The sequence below is a fragment of the Terrapene carolina genome, unplaced genomic scaffold (assembly GCF_002925995.2).
Source record: "Terrapene carolina triunguis isolate 2854851 unplaced genomic scaffold, T_m_triunguis-2.0 Scaffold24, whole genome shotgun sequence".
Lineage (NCBI taxonomy): Eukaryota > Metazoa > Chordata > Testudines > Emydidae > Terrapene > Terrapene triunguis.
Window position 1 is genome coordinate 1872198 of NW_020664375.1, and position 16851 is coordinate 1889048.

The window sequence follows — 16851 nt, forward strand, 5'->3', positions numbered from 1 at the left end:
GCACTACCAGTGCATGACTGAGTCCTCAAAATTGCCAAGGCCCTCTGGCAAACTCCTCAGCCATCCCTCCCACTCCAAAAAAACTGAAAAGAAATACTTTATCATGGCCAAAGGGTTTGAGTACCTTTACACTCACCCTCCCCCGGGCTCGCAGGTGAAAAAGATAAACAATGGCATTCCATCCCAACTCCCAAAAATAGAGGCCAAAAGATTGGACCTGTTTGGGAGGAAAAGTTTATTCATCTGCCAGCCTACAATTCCGGGTGGCGAACCATCAGGCCCTTCTAGGGAAATAAGTTGAAATTCTATGGGACTCCCTCCGTAAGTTGAAGTGGTCCCTCCCGCAAGGTTTGGTCCAGGAATTTAGCACCCCTGGTGGAGGAGGGCACCACGGCGGCTCAGTACTCCCTCTAAATGGTGTGGGACGTGGCTGATTCAGTGGCTAGGGTGGTCACATGGCAGTGGTTATGAGGCGCAGCTCCTGACTTCAGATCACTAGCCGCCCCCGCCACCAAGGCCTTGGCTATCTTGTCCAGGGTCTGCAAGGAGAAGAGACAGACGTTAGTTTCAGCTGCTGCCGCCGCCCTTCCTCCTCCCACTCACCTGCACAGCCTGGTCTGGCAAGGCACCCCGGGGGCCAGAAGGTCTTTTGAGGGTGTGGTCGAGAGAGATGCCCCAGTCATCTCCCAGGATCCACCCCGTTCTTTCCTCAACCATCTTTGTTCCTACCGTTTAGCCTGGTCGCAGGTCACCACCTCAGACCGCTGGGTGCTGGAGATAGTGTCTCAAGGCTACACCCTGCAGTTTTTGGTCACCCCTCCCCCTCCCTGTCCCTCTTCAGGAAACCTCATGAGCAAGTCCTTGTTCAAGAAGTCAAGAACCTCCTGCACATGGGGGCGGGGAAGGAAGTCTCTCGAGACATAACAGGGAAGGGATTCTACTTCAGTTATTTCCTAATCCCGAAAGCAAAAGGGGGCCTCAGACCCGTTCTGGACCTGCAACGCCTCAACAGTTATCTCAAGAAGTTGAAGTTTCACATGGTCTCCCCTAGCCTCTGTCATCCTCTCTCTGGATCCAGGAGACTGGTACGCTGCCCTCGACTTGAAGGATGGTTATTTCCATATTCCAAGATCACAGACGTTTCCTCCATTTCATAGTGGGTGGACACCATTTCCAATTCACGGTGCTGCCCTTTGGCCTCTCATTGGCCCCAAGGGTGTTCACAAAATGTATGGCGCCAGTGGCCGCTTACCTGAGATGTCAAGGGGTTCAGGTCTTCCCGTATCTCAACGACTGGCTCATCAAGAGCAGGTCTTGGGAACAAGTACAGAGGAGCCTTGATCTGGTGCGTTCCACCTTCCTGGGCCTGTTGATAAATGAGCAAAAAGCCATCTTAAGGCCAGACCAACAAATAGAGTTCATCGGGGAGGTTCTCGACTCCACTCGAGCCAGAGACTTCCTTCTGGAGGCTCGTTTTCAGGCCATGTCGGATCTGATCTCCCATGTGAAGAACCACCTGCTTACCATTGCTCCCACCTGCCTGTGGTTGTTGGGCCACATGGCCACCTGTACATACGTGGTCAGTCATGCCTGGCTCCATGTCCAGCTTCTGCAAGGGTGGCTGGTGTCAGTTTACATCCCCAACAGACACAACCTAGACCGGGTAGTCAGGGTGCCAGATCACATCCTGTCTTCCCTACAGTGGTGGTTGAACCCGGGATTGGTATTGCAGGGAGTTACCTTCCGGCTCCTGCCCCATCATTGACCCTAGTCTCAGCACGCAAGTCCTGCTGGCTGTGAGACGATCTGACCCTTCACATCAGTGCCAAGGAGCTAAAAGCAGTTCGCCTGGCCTGCCAGGCTTTCTTGCCCCACCTGAAGGGCAAGGTGGTACAGGTCTTGAATGACAATACTGCCACAGTGTATTAGATCAACAGGCAGGGTGGAGCCAGATTGTCCGCACTTTGCCAAGAAACTCTCAGCCTTTGGGACTTCTGTGTGTGGCATGCCATTCATCTGGTAGCCACGCACCTGCCTGGGACCAGAAATGTGTTAGCAGGTCGCCTCAGCAGGACCTTCTCGTCTCGCCACGAGTGGTCGCTCCACTTAGGCGGTCAGTATGATCTTCCGAAATTGGGGAACTCCCCAGGTGGACTTGTTCTCGCCTCATCAGAACAGGAAATGCCATATGTTCTGCTCACTCGGGGGAATGGATGGGGGTTCCCTGTCACATGCTTTCCTGCTCCCCTGGTTGGGGGGGCCTGATGTATGCCTTCCCACCAGTGCCATTGATCCACAGAGTCCTCGTGAAGATCAAACAAGACATGGCTAAGGTTATCCTGATAGTCCCTGAGTGGCCTTGCCAACACTGGTTCGGCACGCTGCTGGAAATTTCGGTAGCCACTCCGCTGCAGCTACCTCTCCGGTTGGACCTGCTGTCCCAGGACTATCATAACCTGGAGGCGTTGCACTTGTTGGCGTGGCTACTGCATGGCTGAATGTGGGATAGCGGGAGTGCTCAGCCTGGGTTCAACAGGTCTTGGTGGGTAGCAGAAAGTCCTCCAGCAGAGCAACTTACCTGGCCAAGTGGGAAAGGTTCACGTGGCTGGGCTTTGGAACGATGTGTCCAGGCTGAGCAGTTCTCGCTGCAGGTGATCCTGGATTACCTTCTGCACCTCAAACTTCAGAGCTTGTCTCTGCCATCAATAAGGGTCCACCTGGTCGCTATTTCGGCTTTCCACCCTCCGTTCCAAGGCAGGTCGGTCTTTGTTCACGATGTGACGGCCCAGTTCTTGAGAGGTCTGGAGCATCTCTACCCTTACATCCAGGACCCTGTTCCTCCCTGGGAGTTGGATCTCGTGCTGTTGACTCATGGGGCCTCCCGCCTAAACTCTGGCTTCCTGCTCTCTTCTTTTTCTCTCCTGGAAGGTTTCGTTCCTAGTTGCGGTTACGTCTGCCCGCAGGGTGTGTGAGATCATGGCGTTTACTTCAGAACTACCCTATATGGTCCAGTTGTGGCTGCACCCGGCGTTCCTGCCCAACATAGTTGTCCAGATTCATACCGGCCAGAACATGCACATACCGGTTGTCTTCCCGAAGCACCATAAAGCCAAAGAGGAATGCAGGTTCCATGCCCTGGACGTCAGGATGGCGTTGGCCTTCTATATTGACAGGACTAAGCAGTTTCGCAAGTCAACACAGCTGATCGTTGCGGTGGCAGACAGGATGAAAGATTGACCAATTTCTGCTCAAAGGATTTTGTCCTGGATCACAGTCTGCATCCAATACTGCTACAAGCTGGTGAAAGTGCCTCCAGTGGTGATAGTCAAGGTGCACTCAACTAGAGCGCAAACGTCGTCGGCAGCCTTCTCGGCTCAGGTGCCGATCTAAGAGATCTGTAGAGCTGCTACCGGGTCGTCTGTCCACATGTTTGTCCCATTATGCACTTACTCAGCAGGCCCAGAATGATGCTGGCTTTTCCAGAGCAGGGCTGCAAGATGCAAGACTGAACTCTGAGCCCATCTCCATTGGCATTGCTTGTGAGTCACCAAGACTGGAATCAACATGAGCAAGCACTCGAAGAAGAAAAGACGATTACCTACTTTTTCGTAATTGTTGCTCTTTGAGATGTGTTGCTCATGTCCAATCTATTACCTGCCCTGCTGCCCCTCTGTCAGAGTTGCCCGCCAAAAGGAACTGAGAGGGCATAGGGCTGGCGGTGCCTGATATACCGATGCTTGAGCGTGGCTCTCAAGGGAGCGCTACTGCCAACCCTATGGATACTACTAATGCAAAACTCTGACAATTGTGCACGTGGGCGCACATACACCTAGAATGGAATGGACATGAGCAATAAATCTCAAAACAACAAAAGTTATGAGAAGGTAGGTAACCAGTTTTTCTCCTTTATCCACTGCTTTATTCTGATGTATAAAGAATTTTAATATTCGTGAAACTTGATTTTCTGTTGTAGAAACCATGCTGGTGTCATGATCTTCTAGATGTTTTGTTAATGTATATTTACTCCTGGGGGAATTCTGTGCTAAGTCTCCATGCAGATTCTCTTTACTTTCTGCAGAAAATTGTTTCTGTGGGGAAGCAAAGAGAAGCTGCACCAGTGTTCACTCACCCCCTCCCCGGGCTCCCTGATCGGGCAGCCTAGGGAGAGGTAAATCACGGGGGATGCGGGGTGTGGGTGTGGGTGTGGGGGTGTGTGTGTGTGTGTGTGCGCACGCGCGCACACACCCTGGCCACCCAAGGATATTAGTCCCAGCTGGGTGGGGAGGGGTGGGGTGGGGAAGTAGGACAATGGTGACTTGTTGTTGTTTAATTTATCAATTTGTTCCAAAACCTCCTTTAATGATACCTCAATTTTGGACAGTTCCTCAGATCTGTTACCTAAAAAGAATGGCTCAGGTTTGGGAATCTCCCTCTCTTCCTCAGCTGTGAAGACTGATGCAAAGAATTCACTTAGCTTCTCTGCAATGGCCTTATTGTCCTTGAGTGCTCCTTTAGCACCTCGATCATCCAGTGGCCCCACTGGTTGTTTAGCAGGCTTCCTGCTTCTAATGTACTTTAAAAAAAAATTGCTATTACTTTTTGACTCTTTGGTTAACTGTTCCTCAAATTCTTTTTTGGTCTTCCTATTTGTATTTTTACACTTCATTTGCCAGTGTTTATGCTCCTTTCTATTTTCCTCACTAGGATTTAACTTCCACTTTTTAAAGGATGCCTTTTTGCCTCACTGCTTCTTTTAGTTTGTTGTTTAGCCATGGTGGCTCTTTTTTGGTTCTCTTACTGTGTTTTTTAATTTGGGGTATACATTTAAGTTGAGCCTCTATTATGGTGCTTTTAAAAAGTTTCCATGCAGCTTGCAGAGATTTCACTTTTGGCACTTTACCCTTTAATTTCTGTTTAACTAACCTCCTCATTTTTGTGTAGTTCCCCTTTCTGAAATTAAATGTGCTATTAAATTTGATTAAATGCAATAACAATATAATCACACCATTTTCAATTATGTTGCTAATTTATTTCAAAATACTCATCAGCAAATAATTGAAAATGATTCTATTATTTTCACAAATAAAATATGCAGAATTTTGAAGAGTTTTAAAATACTGTGCATAGAATTTTTATTTGTTTTGTTGCAGAATTTTTAATTTTTGGCATAGAATTCCCTCGGGAGTAATATATAATTATTTCAACATGTTTACCAGGCAAATATGCATGACCTACTAGTCTATAAGTCCTCTGGCCACTCCTCAAGCCTTTATAAAATATAGGTACAGCATTTGTGGTCATCCAGTTCTCTGGTAAAATATCTTTTTTTACATTTTTCGTAGTAGTTTAGCCATTTTATTCTTGATTTTCTTTAGAACTCTTGGATGTATACTATCTGACTCATTGTCTTTTGAGACATTAGTATGTTCTAGCACGTTTTCTTCTGACACCTCAATCTCTGACAGTACCTTATCTTTATTATTGGAAAAAAGTAAGTCTGTGGTAGGTATTTCCCCAACATCCTCTTTGGTGAAGGCTGAGTGAAAGAAATAATTTAGCTCCTCAGCAATGTCCTTATCTTCCTTAATTGTTCCCTGCTGATCTAGCAGACTCTCAAATTCTTTTCCAGGTTTCCCACTTCTGATGTAGTTAAAGAATTTCTTCATTTTTGTATCTTTTAATTATATGACCTTCAACATTCATTTTAGTCCTCCTGATTTTCCCCTTACATATTGCTTGCTGTATTTATACTTCTGTTTATAGGCTTCACTATGGTTAGATTTCTAAATTTCGAAGGATTTCTCTTTGGCTTGAATAGTTTCTCTAAATTTATCTTTTAGCCATATTGAATTACTACCTACTTTCCTGGTTCCCTTTTTATTCATTGGTACACATGCCCTCTGAGACTTTACAACTAAGGATTTTACTTCCTTTGTTTTGTTTTAGGGTCTGTAGCTGCTGTGTGCTTTTTTGAACTTATGTGCCAGGTGTCTCATTTTTATTCTCTTGATTTTAGCATGTGACTGAGTAGGTTTTATGTATAGTTGTCTTTTCTTTGAAATAAATTGTTTTTTATCTAAATTTTTCATGTTCCTTGGCATTTTCTTCTGTCATGTGCCTGTTGTTTACCTGGCCTAGGGGCTTCAGTATTACTCTGTAGTGATTTGGGTAGATGAGTTTTTTACTCCCCAACAGATTGATTTATATTCTAGACTTTTTTTTTTTTTTAATTATCAGAGTGTAAAGTTTTGCCTGAGAACCTATTTATTCTTGGTTGGCTGGAAAATTAAACTTTCTAGCTGAGTTGAACTGCTGAACTAAAATGCTGAGGCATAGAGGGACAGAAAGCAGAGGCATAGAGGGACAAAAAGCAGAACTGAGTGGGGAAATCAAGAAAAGGAAAGAAGAGAAATTAAGGGAGAATGAAACAGAAAATGGAAACAAGGGAAATTCAGAAAAATAAAATCTGTACCTCGAGAGTATTCCTTTTCTCTGTCAGAAGATCTTTCTCAAGAATAGCCAGTGAGACAAGGGAAAGTGTGGGAGCAATAGGGAACGTCCAAATGACTGAGCCCAAGGTAGGAAAACTAACAGTTGAATTTCAGACATGGAAAATTGTAGAATTTATTCAGCATTTACTTCCTAAATGTAACATTTCACACACCTATTCCCAGTGATAAATTTACTAGACGATAAAAATCACACTTTTGTATAGATTTTTTTTTTTAAAATCTGCTGCTGTTACAAATAACATCTGGGATTACTATAATGGAATGGGAAAAATACAGTTTTCTTTCTTTAGTTTATTTTGTGTATTTGATAGTGCTCTTGTGTATATTCAGTTTCACCTGTTTGCATGGGTCTTTCACAAAGCAACAGGGTAGGGAAAGAATCCTTTTTTTAAAATAATGGAATGTGATTGTGAAACCAAAGAAATTGGCAGGGACAGGTATAGTACCTGAAATTCTTGACTAAAATGACTAGTTTTTAAATTGGTGTACCTTTTTTTTCACACATTCATAGATGATGTCTTTTCAGACAGTTCCTTTCTCCCAGTTCTGAACCATTTGCAGTATGCATTGACTATTGGATCTATAAATTTGTTTTTTTCTCCTAGAAGCAATAGGAAATGTATTTTGTATCTTTACAATTCAGTAGAACCCTGTTTATACGTCTCTTTGTTATCTGGCTCTCCGTATTAACCAAACAACCAGTGCACACAGATCCAGAAGCAGGCAATCTCCTGTGGCAGCTAGGTGGTGCTGCAGCCTTGCACTTACCCATTCTCTGGGTTATCCGAATTTTTGATTATCTGATGTGGCTACCGCCTAGAGCGGCAAAAACCCTGGTGCCGCTCCTGCATATATCCAGTATACAGGATTTCTTCTCCGCTTACTTTGTTTTTCAAAGAAATAAGAGTTTGAAAGATGGAGAAATTCGGCTGTCTGAGTGAGCAGAATGCAGTATTCTTGAATATTTTAATATTCTATTCATAATGAAAGACAAGCCTACACATCTACAAGCAAAAATACAGTTGGCGGATATAATCGTACGTCAAGCATCTTTGAAAGTGTCTGTCTTAATTTAATCTTTAATGATTGATTCTGAGCAGGTCTCTGAAGATTGTTTTATTACAGATTTATGAATCACTTTTGTTAAAATTGGTTTGGTTCGCTGCAGAGCAACAAGATTTAAGTATTCCTTAGAATCAGTGTCTGTTTTCTGTATGTATTGCTTAATAAAACTTCTTAAATTTGCAGAGCATGGAGAGTATGATCCACAAACTGTAAGACCAGGAAGTAGATACAGTCATGTGCAAGAAGTACAGGAGCGACTTAACTTCCTACGGTTAGTTTCGAGTAACTTAAGTCATTTTCTCTAGAAGGCGAACAAATTCGTAACTTAAACTTCTGAAATGGAAAGAAACAATTATGTTGAACTTTTTGTTTCTTTTGTATAGTTCCAGCTTATTATATGGCATTATCATTTAATTCCAGGTCACCAAGATATCAAAATAAAGTAAAATGCTGGAGTTCCTGAATTTGAAAGCAGACATAGTATATTAATACCCAAGAGAGTGTTAGGGGCTGTATACAATAAGACATAATCCTTCCCCAACAGAATTTACAATATAGGGCCTTGACTGTGCACTAAAATTTGTGCCGGCACACCGCAGTGCTTGTGCCAAGTCCCATTGACTTAAAGAGGCTCTTTGTGGGTGGTGCATATCAGGTTAGGATCATGGCTTAATAATTAGACATGTCACAACCACTGAAGGTAACAAACAGTGCAGCAATAAACTCTTGGTTACTTAGCCATTAGCATATACACATAAAATAAACCTTTTAAAATGATTGACTTACTGTGAGCAAAATGGAAAAAGTGAGTCTTCAGAAGGGATTTAAATAAAGAAAATATTTGTATTTTATAACAACCATCTCATAGTGCTTGAATAAAGTAAGAAGACAAAGGATTTAGGAAGAGAATGAAAAATTATTTGCCACAGAATGATACTACTTGAAACTTGTCAAGTTCTTAGTTTGGACATAACAGTATTCTTTCACAGTTTATCTCCCTCAGTATGTATATTTATTGTTATCCTTGTGGATGTATCATTCTTCCATTTGTCTGGTCCTAAATTTTTTTAAACTCATTCTTTAATGCAGATTCATATTACAACTTTGAATTTCACTCAGAACTGATTTTAAATTAAACTAAATAGTATTTCGAGTAATGGTTCCTATTGTATTCCACCGAGGGTGGGTTTACGCATGTGTGCCATGCGTCTGGAGCCAGAGAATTTGGAAGTACTAGTGTCCATTGGTCCACGCGTGAGCCTTTGCTTCACCTCATGGTTTCATCCAAGATTATAAAGGGCTGGACAGACCAATTGCGTCCCCAGTTCCTTCTCATCACTGCATTGTCTGAATCCAAGTTGGAGTTGCTAGTGTCCTCTCGTCTGACATACTTTAAAAAAAAAAAAAAAAAAGTTTCAGAATTGTATATAGTTAGTTTGCGTCTACTGTTTTACTTTTTTTTTTAAACATAGTTTAGTTTTAGTAGGACTGGGAATTCAGGGGAATCTGTTGACTGGTCCCACCAGCTTCCACACGCTGGTACTGGATTATGCCAAAGATTTCAGGTTTCAAGATCTCCGCTTCTTGCCCGCATTCGTTTTCGGTCAACAATTAGCCCCAATGCTGCCTCTACTGCTTGGGAGAAGCCCACATTTCATCCAGGTGCAATATCTGCTGGTCCTTCCCAAGCCATACCTGAGAAGGCCGGGCTCTCCGCCTCAAGAAGCACCTCATGGAAGTCGCCATGAGGCCTCAGTCGGACCCGGGTTAGGGTTATGGACCCTGTGCTGGGGGCTAGTTGGGAGGCAAGGAAGCATGTGTATAAGTATGGCAGTAAGTCTTCCTCCAAAACAAAGAAGGATGATACACCTCCCACAAGTTCCAGCCACAGAGAGGCTGCACGTTCCAGAGCATACAAGCACGACAAGAAATCGCACAGACTGGCAGACCCGCCGGTACCGAGACCCGCATGCACTCAATTTCAGTTATGGAATGGGTACCTTTAATGCTGGGGTGATGGGAGAAAGCACCAGAGCCACATGAGCAGGTTGCCCTAAGGGAACTGAGATCTCCATGCTTTCCTCTGCAAATCGCACCTAGGGAAGCCTGATCTCCTATGTAGGACTTGCCAAAGTCCGGTCATGCTTTCACTCACATTCTCCTGTGGTTTACACGCTTCTGCCGTCTCCAACAGTACCACCATTGGACCAGGATCTGAGTTCTCATCATTGGAGGATTCTGATGGAGTACAAGGGCCGCCAGTTCCTTACCGCCAATACGAGTATCTGAAAGGATCGCCAGTGGTGTGGCAGTACCCTCTTCTCCACCAACAAGGAAGTCGCTGGTCGCCCTCCCCATGGGGCCTTCTGCAACATATGCCGGATCCATCTTGCTGGCCCTATTGGGGATTCTGGCCCGAGTACCCACTCTGAGAATGCGCCTGTTTGGTGAGGGAGGCTTTGCCCATCCCTGCTTGTGACGCCCTTGACCAGGCACTCCAAATTGGTTATGGAGGACAAACCACTCGGTCGTGTTCCGCCGGATATAGTGTTTCCCATTGTCCTCTCCAGATGCTGCAGCAACTTCAGCCTCCCCCTTGCTTCCAGATGACTTTCAGCAATTCCAAGAGTTCTTGCGAACAGTGGAAGACAAGCATCATATTCCACTGGAGGAAGTACAAGACAAGCAGCACCAGCTCCTGAACATCCTTCATTTCTCACTACTGAGCAGGGTTGCTCTACTGATCAATGATGCCATTCTCCATCCAGCCTGAACAGTGTGGCAAACCCCGGCCACTTGCAGTCCTACCCCCGAAGGGGCAGACCAGGAGATACTACCAGCGAAGGGGTTGGAGTTTTTTTTATACCTCTACCCAATTCCCTCCAGGTACAAGCAGCAGTGGAATGGTCCAGGCAGCAACACCTGTGCTCTACCCCCAACAGATCAGGGTAAAATCTTAGACCTTCTGGGAAGCAAGGTCTTCTCTTCAGCAAGCTTCCAATTTTGTATTTCAAACTACCAGGCCTTGTTGGTCAAATATGACTTCCTTAACTATGGTAAATTGGAGGACATTATTGAAAAGCTTCCTCAGCAAGATGGAGCATGTTTCCAGTCTGTCCTGGAGTAGGACAAGCTGGTGGCTAGAACAGCACTACAGTCAGCCGTGGATGCTGTAGATCTCATCACACTCGATGGCCATGGACATAGTCATGCAGAGAGAATCATGGCTGCAGTCATCTGGTTTCCCCAGAGAGGTGCAGAATACCACTGAAGGCCTTCCTTTTGATGAATCACACCTGTTTAATCAGAAGACCTATGATTCCCTCCACTCCCTCAGGGGTGCCAGAGTCACACTTTGATCGCTGGGTATCTATCCACCTGCCCCAAGTGGAAATTCTGCCGCCTACACAGTGATTCAGGAACCCCCATTTCTTCCACCAGAGGCCAGATGAACCTCCTCATAATTGCCAGAAGACCCTACGACCCCGCCCTCCAGGCCTACCTTCACAGTGTTCAAACTGCTCAGAAACAATATTTTTGCGTGCCACTGGAGAGCTGTCAACCACCATGCCTACTGGCATGCAACCAACCCACCCTTTTGGGGAGTCATCTAGCACTCTTACTACTAGCCTGGAGCTCAATAACAGCTGACAAGTTGGTCCTGGATGTCATCCACTATGGCTATACAGTCAAGTTCACCATGCTACCTCATCCACATCCCACACCCTGATCTCTTTCCAGGGACCACTCTCATGACAGGATCCTGGCACTGGAAGTAGACCCCTTACTGCAAAAAGGAGGGATAGAGCCCGTTCCTCCAAACTATCAGGGCACGGGGTTCTATTAGACGTGGGGCTTGTCTTCACTACCAGGGTAAGTTTACCTAAGTTATTCTACTCCAACTATGTGAATAACATAGATGGAGTCGACATAGCTTATGTCGACTTACCCCGGTGTCTTCATTGTGCTGCGTCAACAGGAGACTCTCTCCCGTCGACTTCCCTTACTCTTCTCGGAGAGGTGGAGTACCAGGGTTGACCCGAGAGCACTCTGCCATCGATTTAGCAGGTCTTCAGTAGACCCACTAAATTCACCCTGCTGCATTGATTGCAGCAGCGTCCATCTCCCTATAGTGAAGATCAGACCTTACTTTTTGGTACATAAGAAGAAGGGGAGGTGGAGGCCTATCCTGGATCTCCATAACTTCAACTGCTTTATCCACAAGCCCAAGTTTCGCCTTAGCAGCCATCATACCATCTCTAGGAAAAGGCAGGTGATTTATGGCTCCCAGTATGCAGGACGCCTATTTTCACATAGACATCCATCCAGCCCACAGAAGATTCCTGAGGTTCATGGTGGGCCGTTAGCATTTTCAGTACAGGGTCCTTCCTTTTGGACTCACCACTGCTCCCTGAGTCTTCATCAAAGTTTTCTGTCATAGCAGCCCACCTCCGATGCTCAGGAGTCCTTATTTTCCACTATCTTGATGATTGGCTGCTAGCAGCATGATACAGAGAATCTCAACTTCCATGTTGCTCTGACTCCTTTCGTCCCTGGAAGTCAGCATCAACATGGAAAAATCAACTCTGATTCCCACACAGTCCTTAGACTTCATAAGGGCCTCCATCAACTTGGTCACACCCTGATCTTACCTACCAAGGGGGACATTCCAGACTCTGCAGGAACTCGTTCTCTGGGTAGTCAACAGTTCGTCTGTCCCAGTCAGAACTTGCTTATCCCTTCTTGGCCACATGGCAGTCTGCACTTACATCACTACCTTCGCAGTCTACAGATGTGGCCTCAGAGAGTCTATTTACCTACACGACATGTTATGGACCGTATGCTCACAGTCTGTCTCTCTTCCTTCCGGTGGTGGACAGACCCACAGCAGGTCTCTACAGGGATCCCCTTTCTCCCATCCTCCCTGGACAGAACGATCATCAGACACATCCCTCACAGGATGGGGAGCACACATTGAAGAACACATGAAGCAAGGGACGTGGAGACCTTGGGATACCAGGATGCACATCAACATTCTGGAACTCTGGGTGGTACGACAAGTCTGTCAAGCATTTCTATTTTCCATTCACTCCCATCATGTACTTAACAGCAACACCATTGTTTATTACATCAACAAACAAGGGGGCACAAGGTTGACTGCTCTGTGCAGGGAAGTGGTCAATCTATGGGATTGGTGCATTGCCCACAAGATCCTGTTGTCGGCAGCCTATCTTCCAGGGACTCAGAATGTAATTGCAGACTCAGCTGAAGAGTCATTGCTGATCACAAGTGGGAGCTTCACAACTCCATAGTAAATGACCTCTTCAGCCAATGGGGGACTCCGACCAGACCCTTTTGCCTCCCACGTCAACAACAAATGCAGCACATACTGCTCAAAGGGGGGTGTCGTTATCCACTCTCAAGGTGATGTTCTCATCCTCTGCTGGTCGGACCAGATCAACTACACCTTCCACTCCTCCCACAAGTCCTCCACAGGATCAGGCAGGAGATGGCCACTGTCATTCTGATCACCCCGTTCTGGCCATGGCGACTTTGGTTTCCCAATCTCCGCACGTTGGCCCGTCCTTTGCTTTCTCAGAACTGCTTACGCAACACAATAGGATCAGACATCCTGATACACAGATGCATCACCTCAGAACTTGGTATTTGGATAGGCAACTTCTCTAGAACAGGAGTGTTCATTGGGAGTTCATCATCCTTTCGAGCAATAGGAAAGAGTCCACAAGTTGATTTTATCGGGTCAAGAGGAAACGCTTTACCTCCTGTGCCCAGCAGAATGGGCTTTCCCTGGAGGAAGTGGACATTCCCCCTTCTTTTGGACTACCTGCTCTCCTTGAAGATGTCGGGACTCGGCCTCAATTTTCTCATGCAGGTTTCAGCGCCTTTCACCCTCCCGTGGAAGGACACTCCATATTTACACATCTGTTGACTCTCAGGTTTTGGAAAGGTCTCCTGAGGACTTTACCACCCATACAACCTGTCGCCTCCCAGTTGGACCTTAACCTCGTTCTAGCTGCATTAATGAAACTGCTCTTTGAGCCATTAGCATCATGCTCTGTCCCTCCTTTCCATGAAAGCGACCTTCCTATTGGCTATTAGTTTGGCGAGAGGGGTAGGTGAACTTGGAGCTATGATGGCAGACCCCCCCCCTTTCACCACATTTCATAAGGACAAAGTCTCCCTGTCCCTGCACCTCAAGTTTCTACCAAAGGTCGTATCCTGGTTTCATCTCAATCAACCCATGCACTTACCTGCTCTCTTTCCAAAGCCTTACACTTCAGTGAAAGAGCGGCACTGTCACTCCCTGTGTGTCCGCAGGGCCATGACAGTCTACCTGCAGAGGACAAGATCAATCAGGAAGTTCCCTAGACTCTTTATAGCAGGGGTCAGCAACCTATGGCACACGTGCCGATTTTAAATGGCACGCTGCTGCCTGCCGGGGTCCTGGCCGCCAGTCCCCGGGCTGGGCGGGGCTGACGGCCGGGACCCCTGCAGGCAGCAGCATTCCATTAAAAATCCTGCCCGGCCCAGCCTGCTCTTCTCCACCCACCGCTCTCTCCTGCGGGGGCAGGGGGCAGAAGCTTGGTCCTGCCGGCTGCTGCTGCAGGGCAGCCTCCACTGGCAGCCAAGCTCCCTCCTCCCCTGCCTCTTCCCCCAGCGTGATGGGTTCCTGCACCTCGTCCTCTCCCTCCCTGTGGCCGAACAGCTGATGGCCCTGGAGAGGGAGGGGGAGAAGCGGGGTTGGAGCCGTAGCTGTGCTTGCTGCTCCGGAGAAGAAGCGGGGGCGGGGCCTTGGAAGGAGGGTGGAATCAGGGCATATCCCCTCCAGTCCCCTGCCGTGAGCTGCTCAGGGCAGGGGGCTGGGAGCATCCCCACGACTCCAGCCCACACCCCCAGCCCCCTACCCTGACTCCTGAACCCCCGCACACACCCTCTGTCCTGAGCCCTGCACCCCCCTCTCACACACCCAGGCCCCTGATCCCTGCACCCCCCACACATACCCAGCTCTCCCACACCCCACGCCCTGACTCTTGCACTCCCCACCTCCACCCTGAGCACCGAACGGAAGCTTCTGCACCCACCCCCCACATTCGCACCTGCACCCCTCACACCAAATGGGAGCTGCCCTGGTAAGCACTCCACATCCAAACCTTCTGCCCCAACCCTGAGCCTCCTCCCTCATTCTAGCTGCTGGCCAGGCCCTACACCCCAACCCCAACCCCCACCCTGCTCCTTCACCCCCAGCCCTGTGCTCAGTGCACTCCCACCCTCAGCTCATTGCAGAGAGAGAGGAAGAGAATGGGCTAAAACCAGGGAGAAGGTAGGTACCCACTCTATGTGGGCAGGGCTGGGACCCCAGACCGGCAGCGGGCTGAGCAGGGCCAGCAGCCGGGACCCTGCCTGGCAGGAGCTGGCGGACGGAACCCCAGACCAGCGGCGGGCTGAGCTGTTCAGCCCGCCGCCGGTCCTGCTCAGCCCGCTGCCGGTCTGGGGTTCTGACTGCCAGCCCCTTGCCAGCTGGTGTCCTGGCCGCAGGCCCCGCTCAGCCCGCTGCCGGCTTAGGTGAATGGAACCCCAGGCCAGCAGCAGGCTGAGCGGGCCGGCAGCGTAAGATCAGCATTTTAATTTAATTTTAAATGAAGCTTCTTAAACATTTTTGAAAACCTTGTTTACTTTACATTCGACAATAGTTTAGTTATATAATATATAGACTTATAGAGAGAGACCTTCTAAAAAACATTAAAATGTATTACTGGTACGCGAAACCTTAAATTAAAGTGAATAAATGAAGACTCGGCACACCACTTCTGAAAGGTTGCCGACCCCTGCTCTATAGCTATAGCTGAGAGGATTAAGGGGCCGACAACCTCCGCACACAGGATTTCCATGTGGGTGGGATTTCAGGGTGCATTACGTTCTATCAGTTGTCGGGACTGCCTCCACCCCTTGGGGCGAGAGCCCATTCCAGAAGAGCCAACGCGTTGACTATGGCCATCCTCCACAATGTGTTGCTTCCAGACATATATAGGGCAGCCATGTGGCGTTTGGTACATACCTTCACAGCACACTACACCTTGGTGCAGAACTACTCTGTAATGGATGTCTCATTCGGCGTGGCTGTCCTCTGTTCAACCATTCCATCCACTCTCCTCTGAATTAAGTACTGCTGGTTAATCACCCTCAGTGGAATATAACCAGGACCATCACTCGATGAAGAGGCGGTTACTTACCTGTAACTGGAGGTTCTTTGAGATGTGTGGTCCCTATTTGTATTCCACTTCTCACTCTCCTTCCCCGCTCTGCGGATCTATTTGATTGGTTGTGCAGAAGGAACTGGAGACACTGTTGGTCCACATTACCCTTTATTGCCTCAGACGAAACCATGAGGCAAAGCAAGGGGTGTGTGCAGACTAACAGACATGACTATTTTCAAATTCTCTGGCTCCATATACCCACCCTCATTGGAATACAGAAAGGGACCACTCATCCCAGAAAACCTCCAGTTACAGGTAAGTAATCTCTTATTAAATGGTTATTTTATCAAATAGTGGGGGCTAACTCCTGGCCACCAATCTTTAAACAATTATCATTGTCATATTCTAATAGTTACATTATATTTTTCTTGAAATTTGGCAATGATTTTATGTATATAATGGAATAATATTGCAAAATTTTATAATTGCATGTCATAATATACTATAAACACAAGGTTTATGATTTGCATTAATGATTTTGTTACACTTTAGTCCTTTATTTCTTTCACATACAATCAGAGTATATTACAGAGTATATAACTGATTCTTGAAGAGTAAAATCTACTGTGTATTTTCTTGAAATGTTTTTACAAGAATTATTAGGGTTATCTTTCCCACAGATGTACTGTAAAGTTACAAACTTCTCCAAGACCTTTCTTGGAATTAAAGGAGGCATGAAGAGTAATTCTGTCTTGTTTTCTGAACTGTGAATGAAGTACTCTAGATTTCACTACAGATTTCAGAGAGGTTTATCAATTTATTGTAATATTAAAGTAAATTTAAAACTTCAAAAAGCCATTTCCCACTCTTTCACTTCCTACCTCCAATCTCATATTGATTACTCAATCTATTGTAATTTTTCATTTCACTGTGTTGCATCCTCAGAATTAAGAGGGCTAAGAATGTTAAATATTCCAGTAATATGGTCGCTTAAATGTAGTTTTGCTTAATATGGAAAGAAAACTTGAATTTTTATGTCATGCATCATTTGCATAGTA

General features: G+C 46.5%; 1 protein-coding gene across 2 annotated transcripts in view; it reads left to right on the top strand.

The window, feature by feature from the left end:
* The window catches only part of LOC112116991 (ubiquitin specific peptidase 9 X-linked), a 182204-nt gene that overhangs the window by 55654 nt on the left and 109699 nt on the right, over positions 1–16851 (top strand). For both annotated transcript variants that reach the window (XM_026650144.1, XM_026650150.1), the window contains exon 14: positions 7761–7848. In XM_026650144.1, the coding sequence (XP_026505929.1) occupies positions 7761–7848 (88 nt within the window). The remainder of the gene's footprint in view (positions 1–7760; positions 7849–16851) is intronic.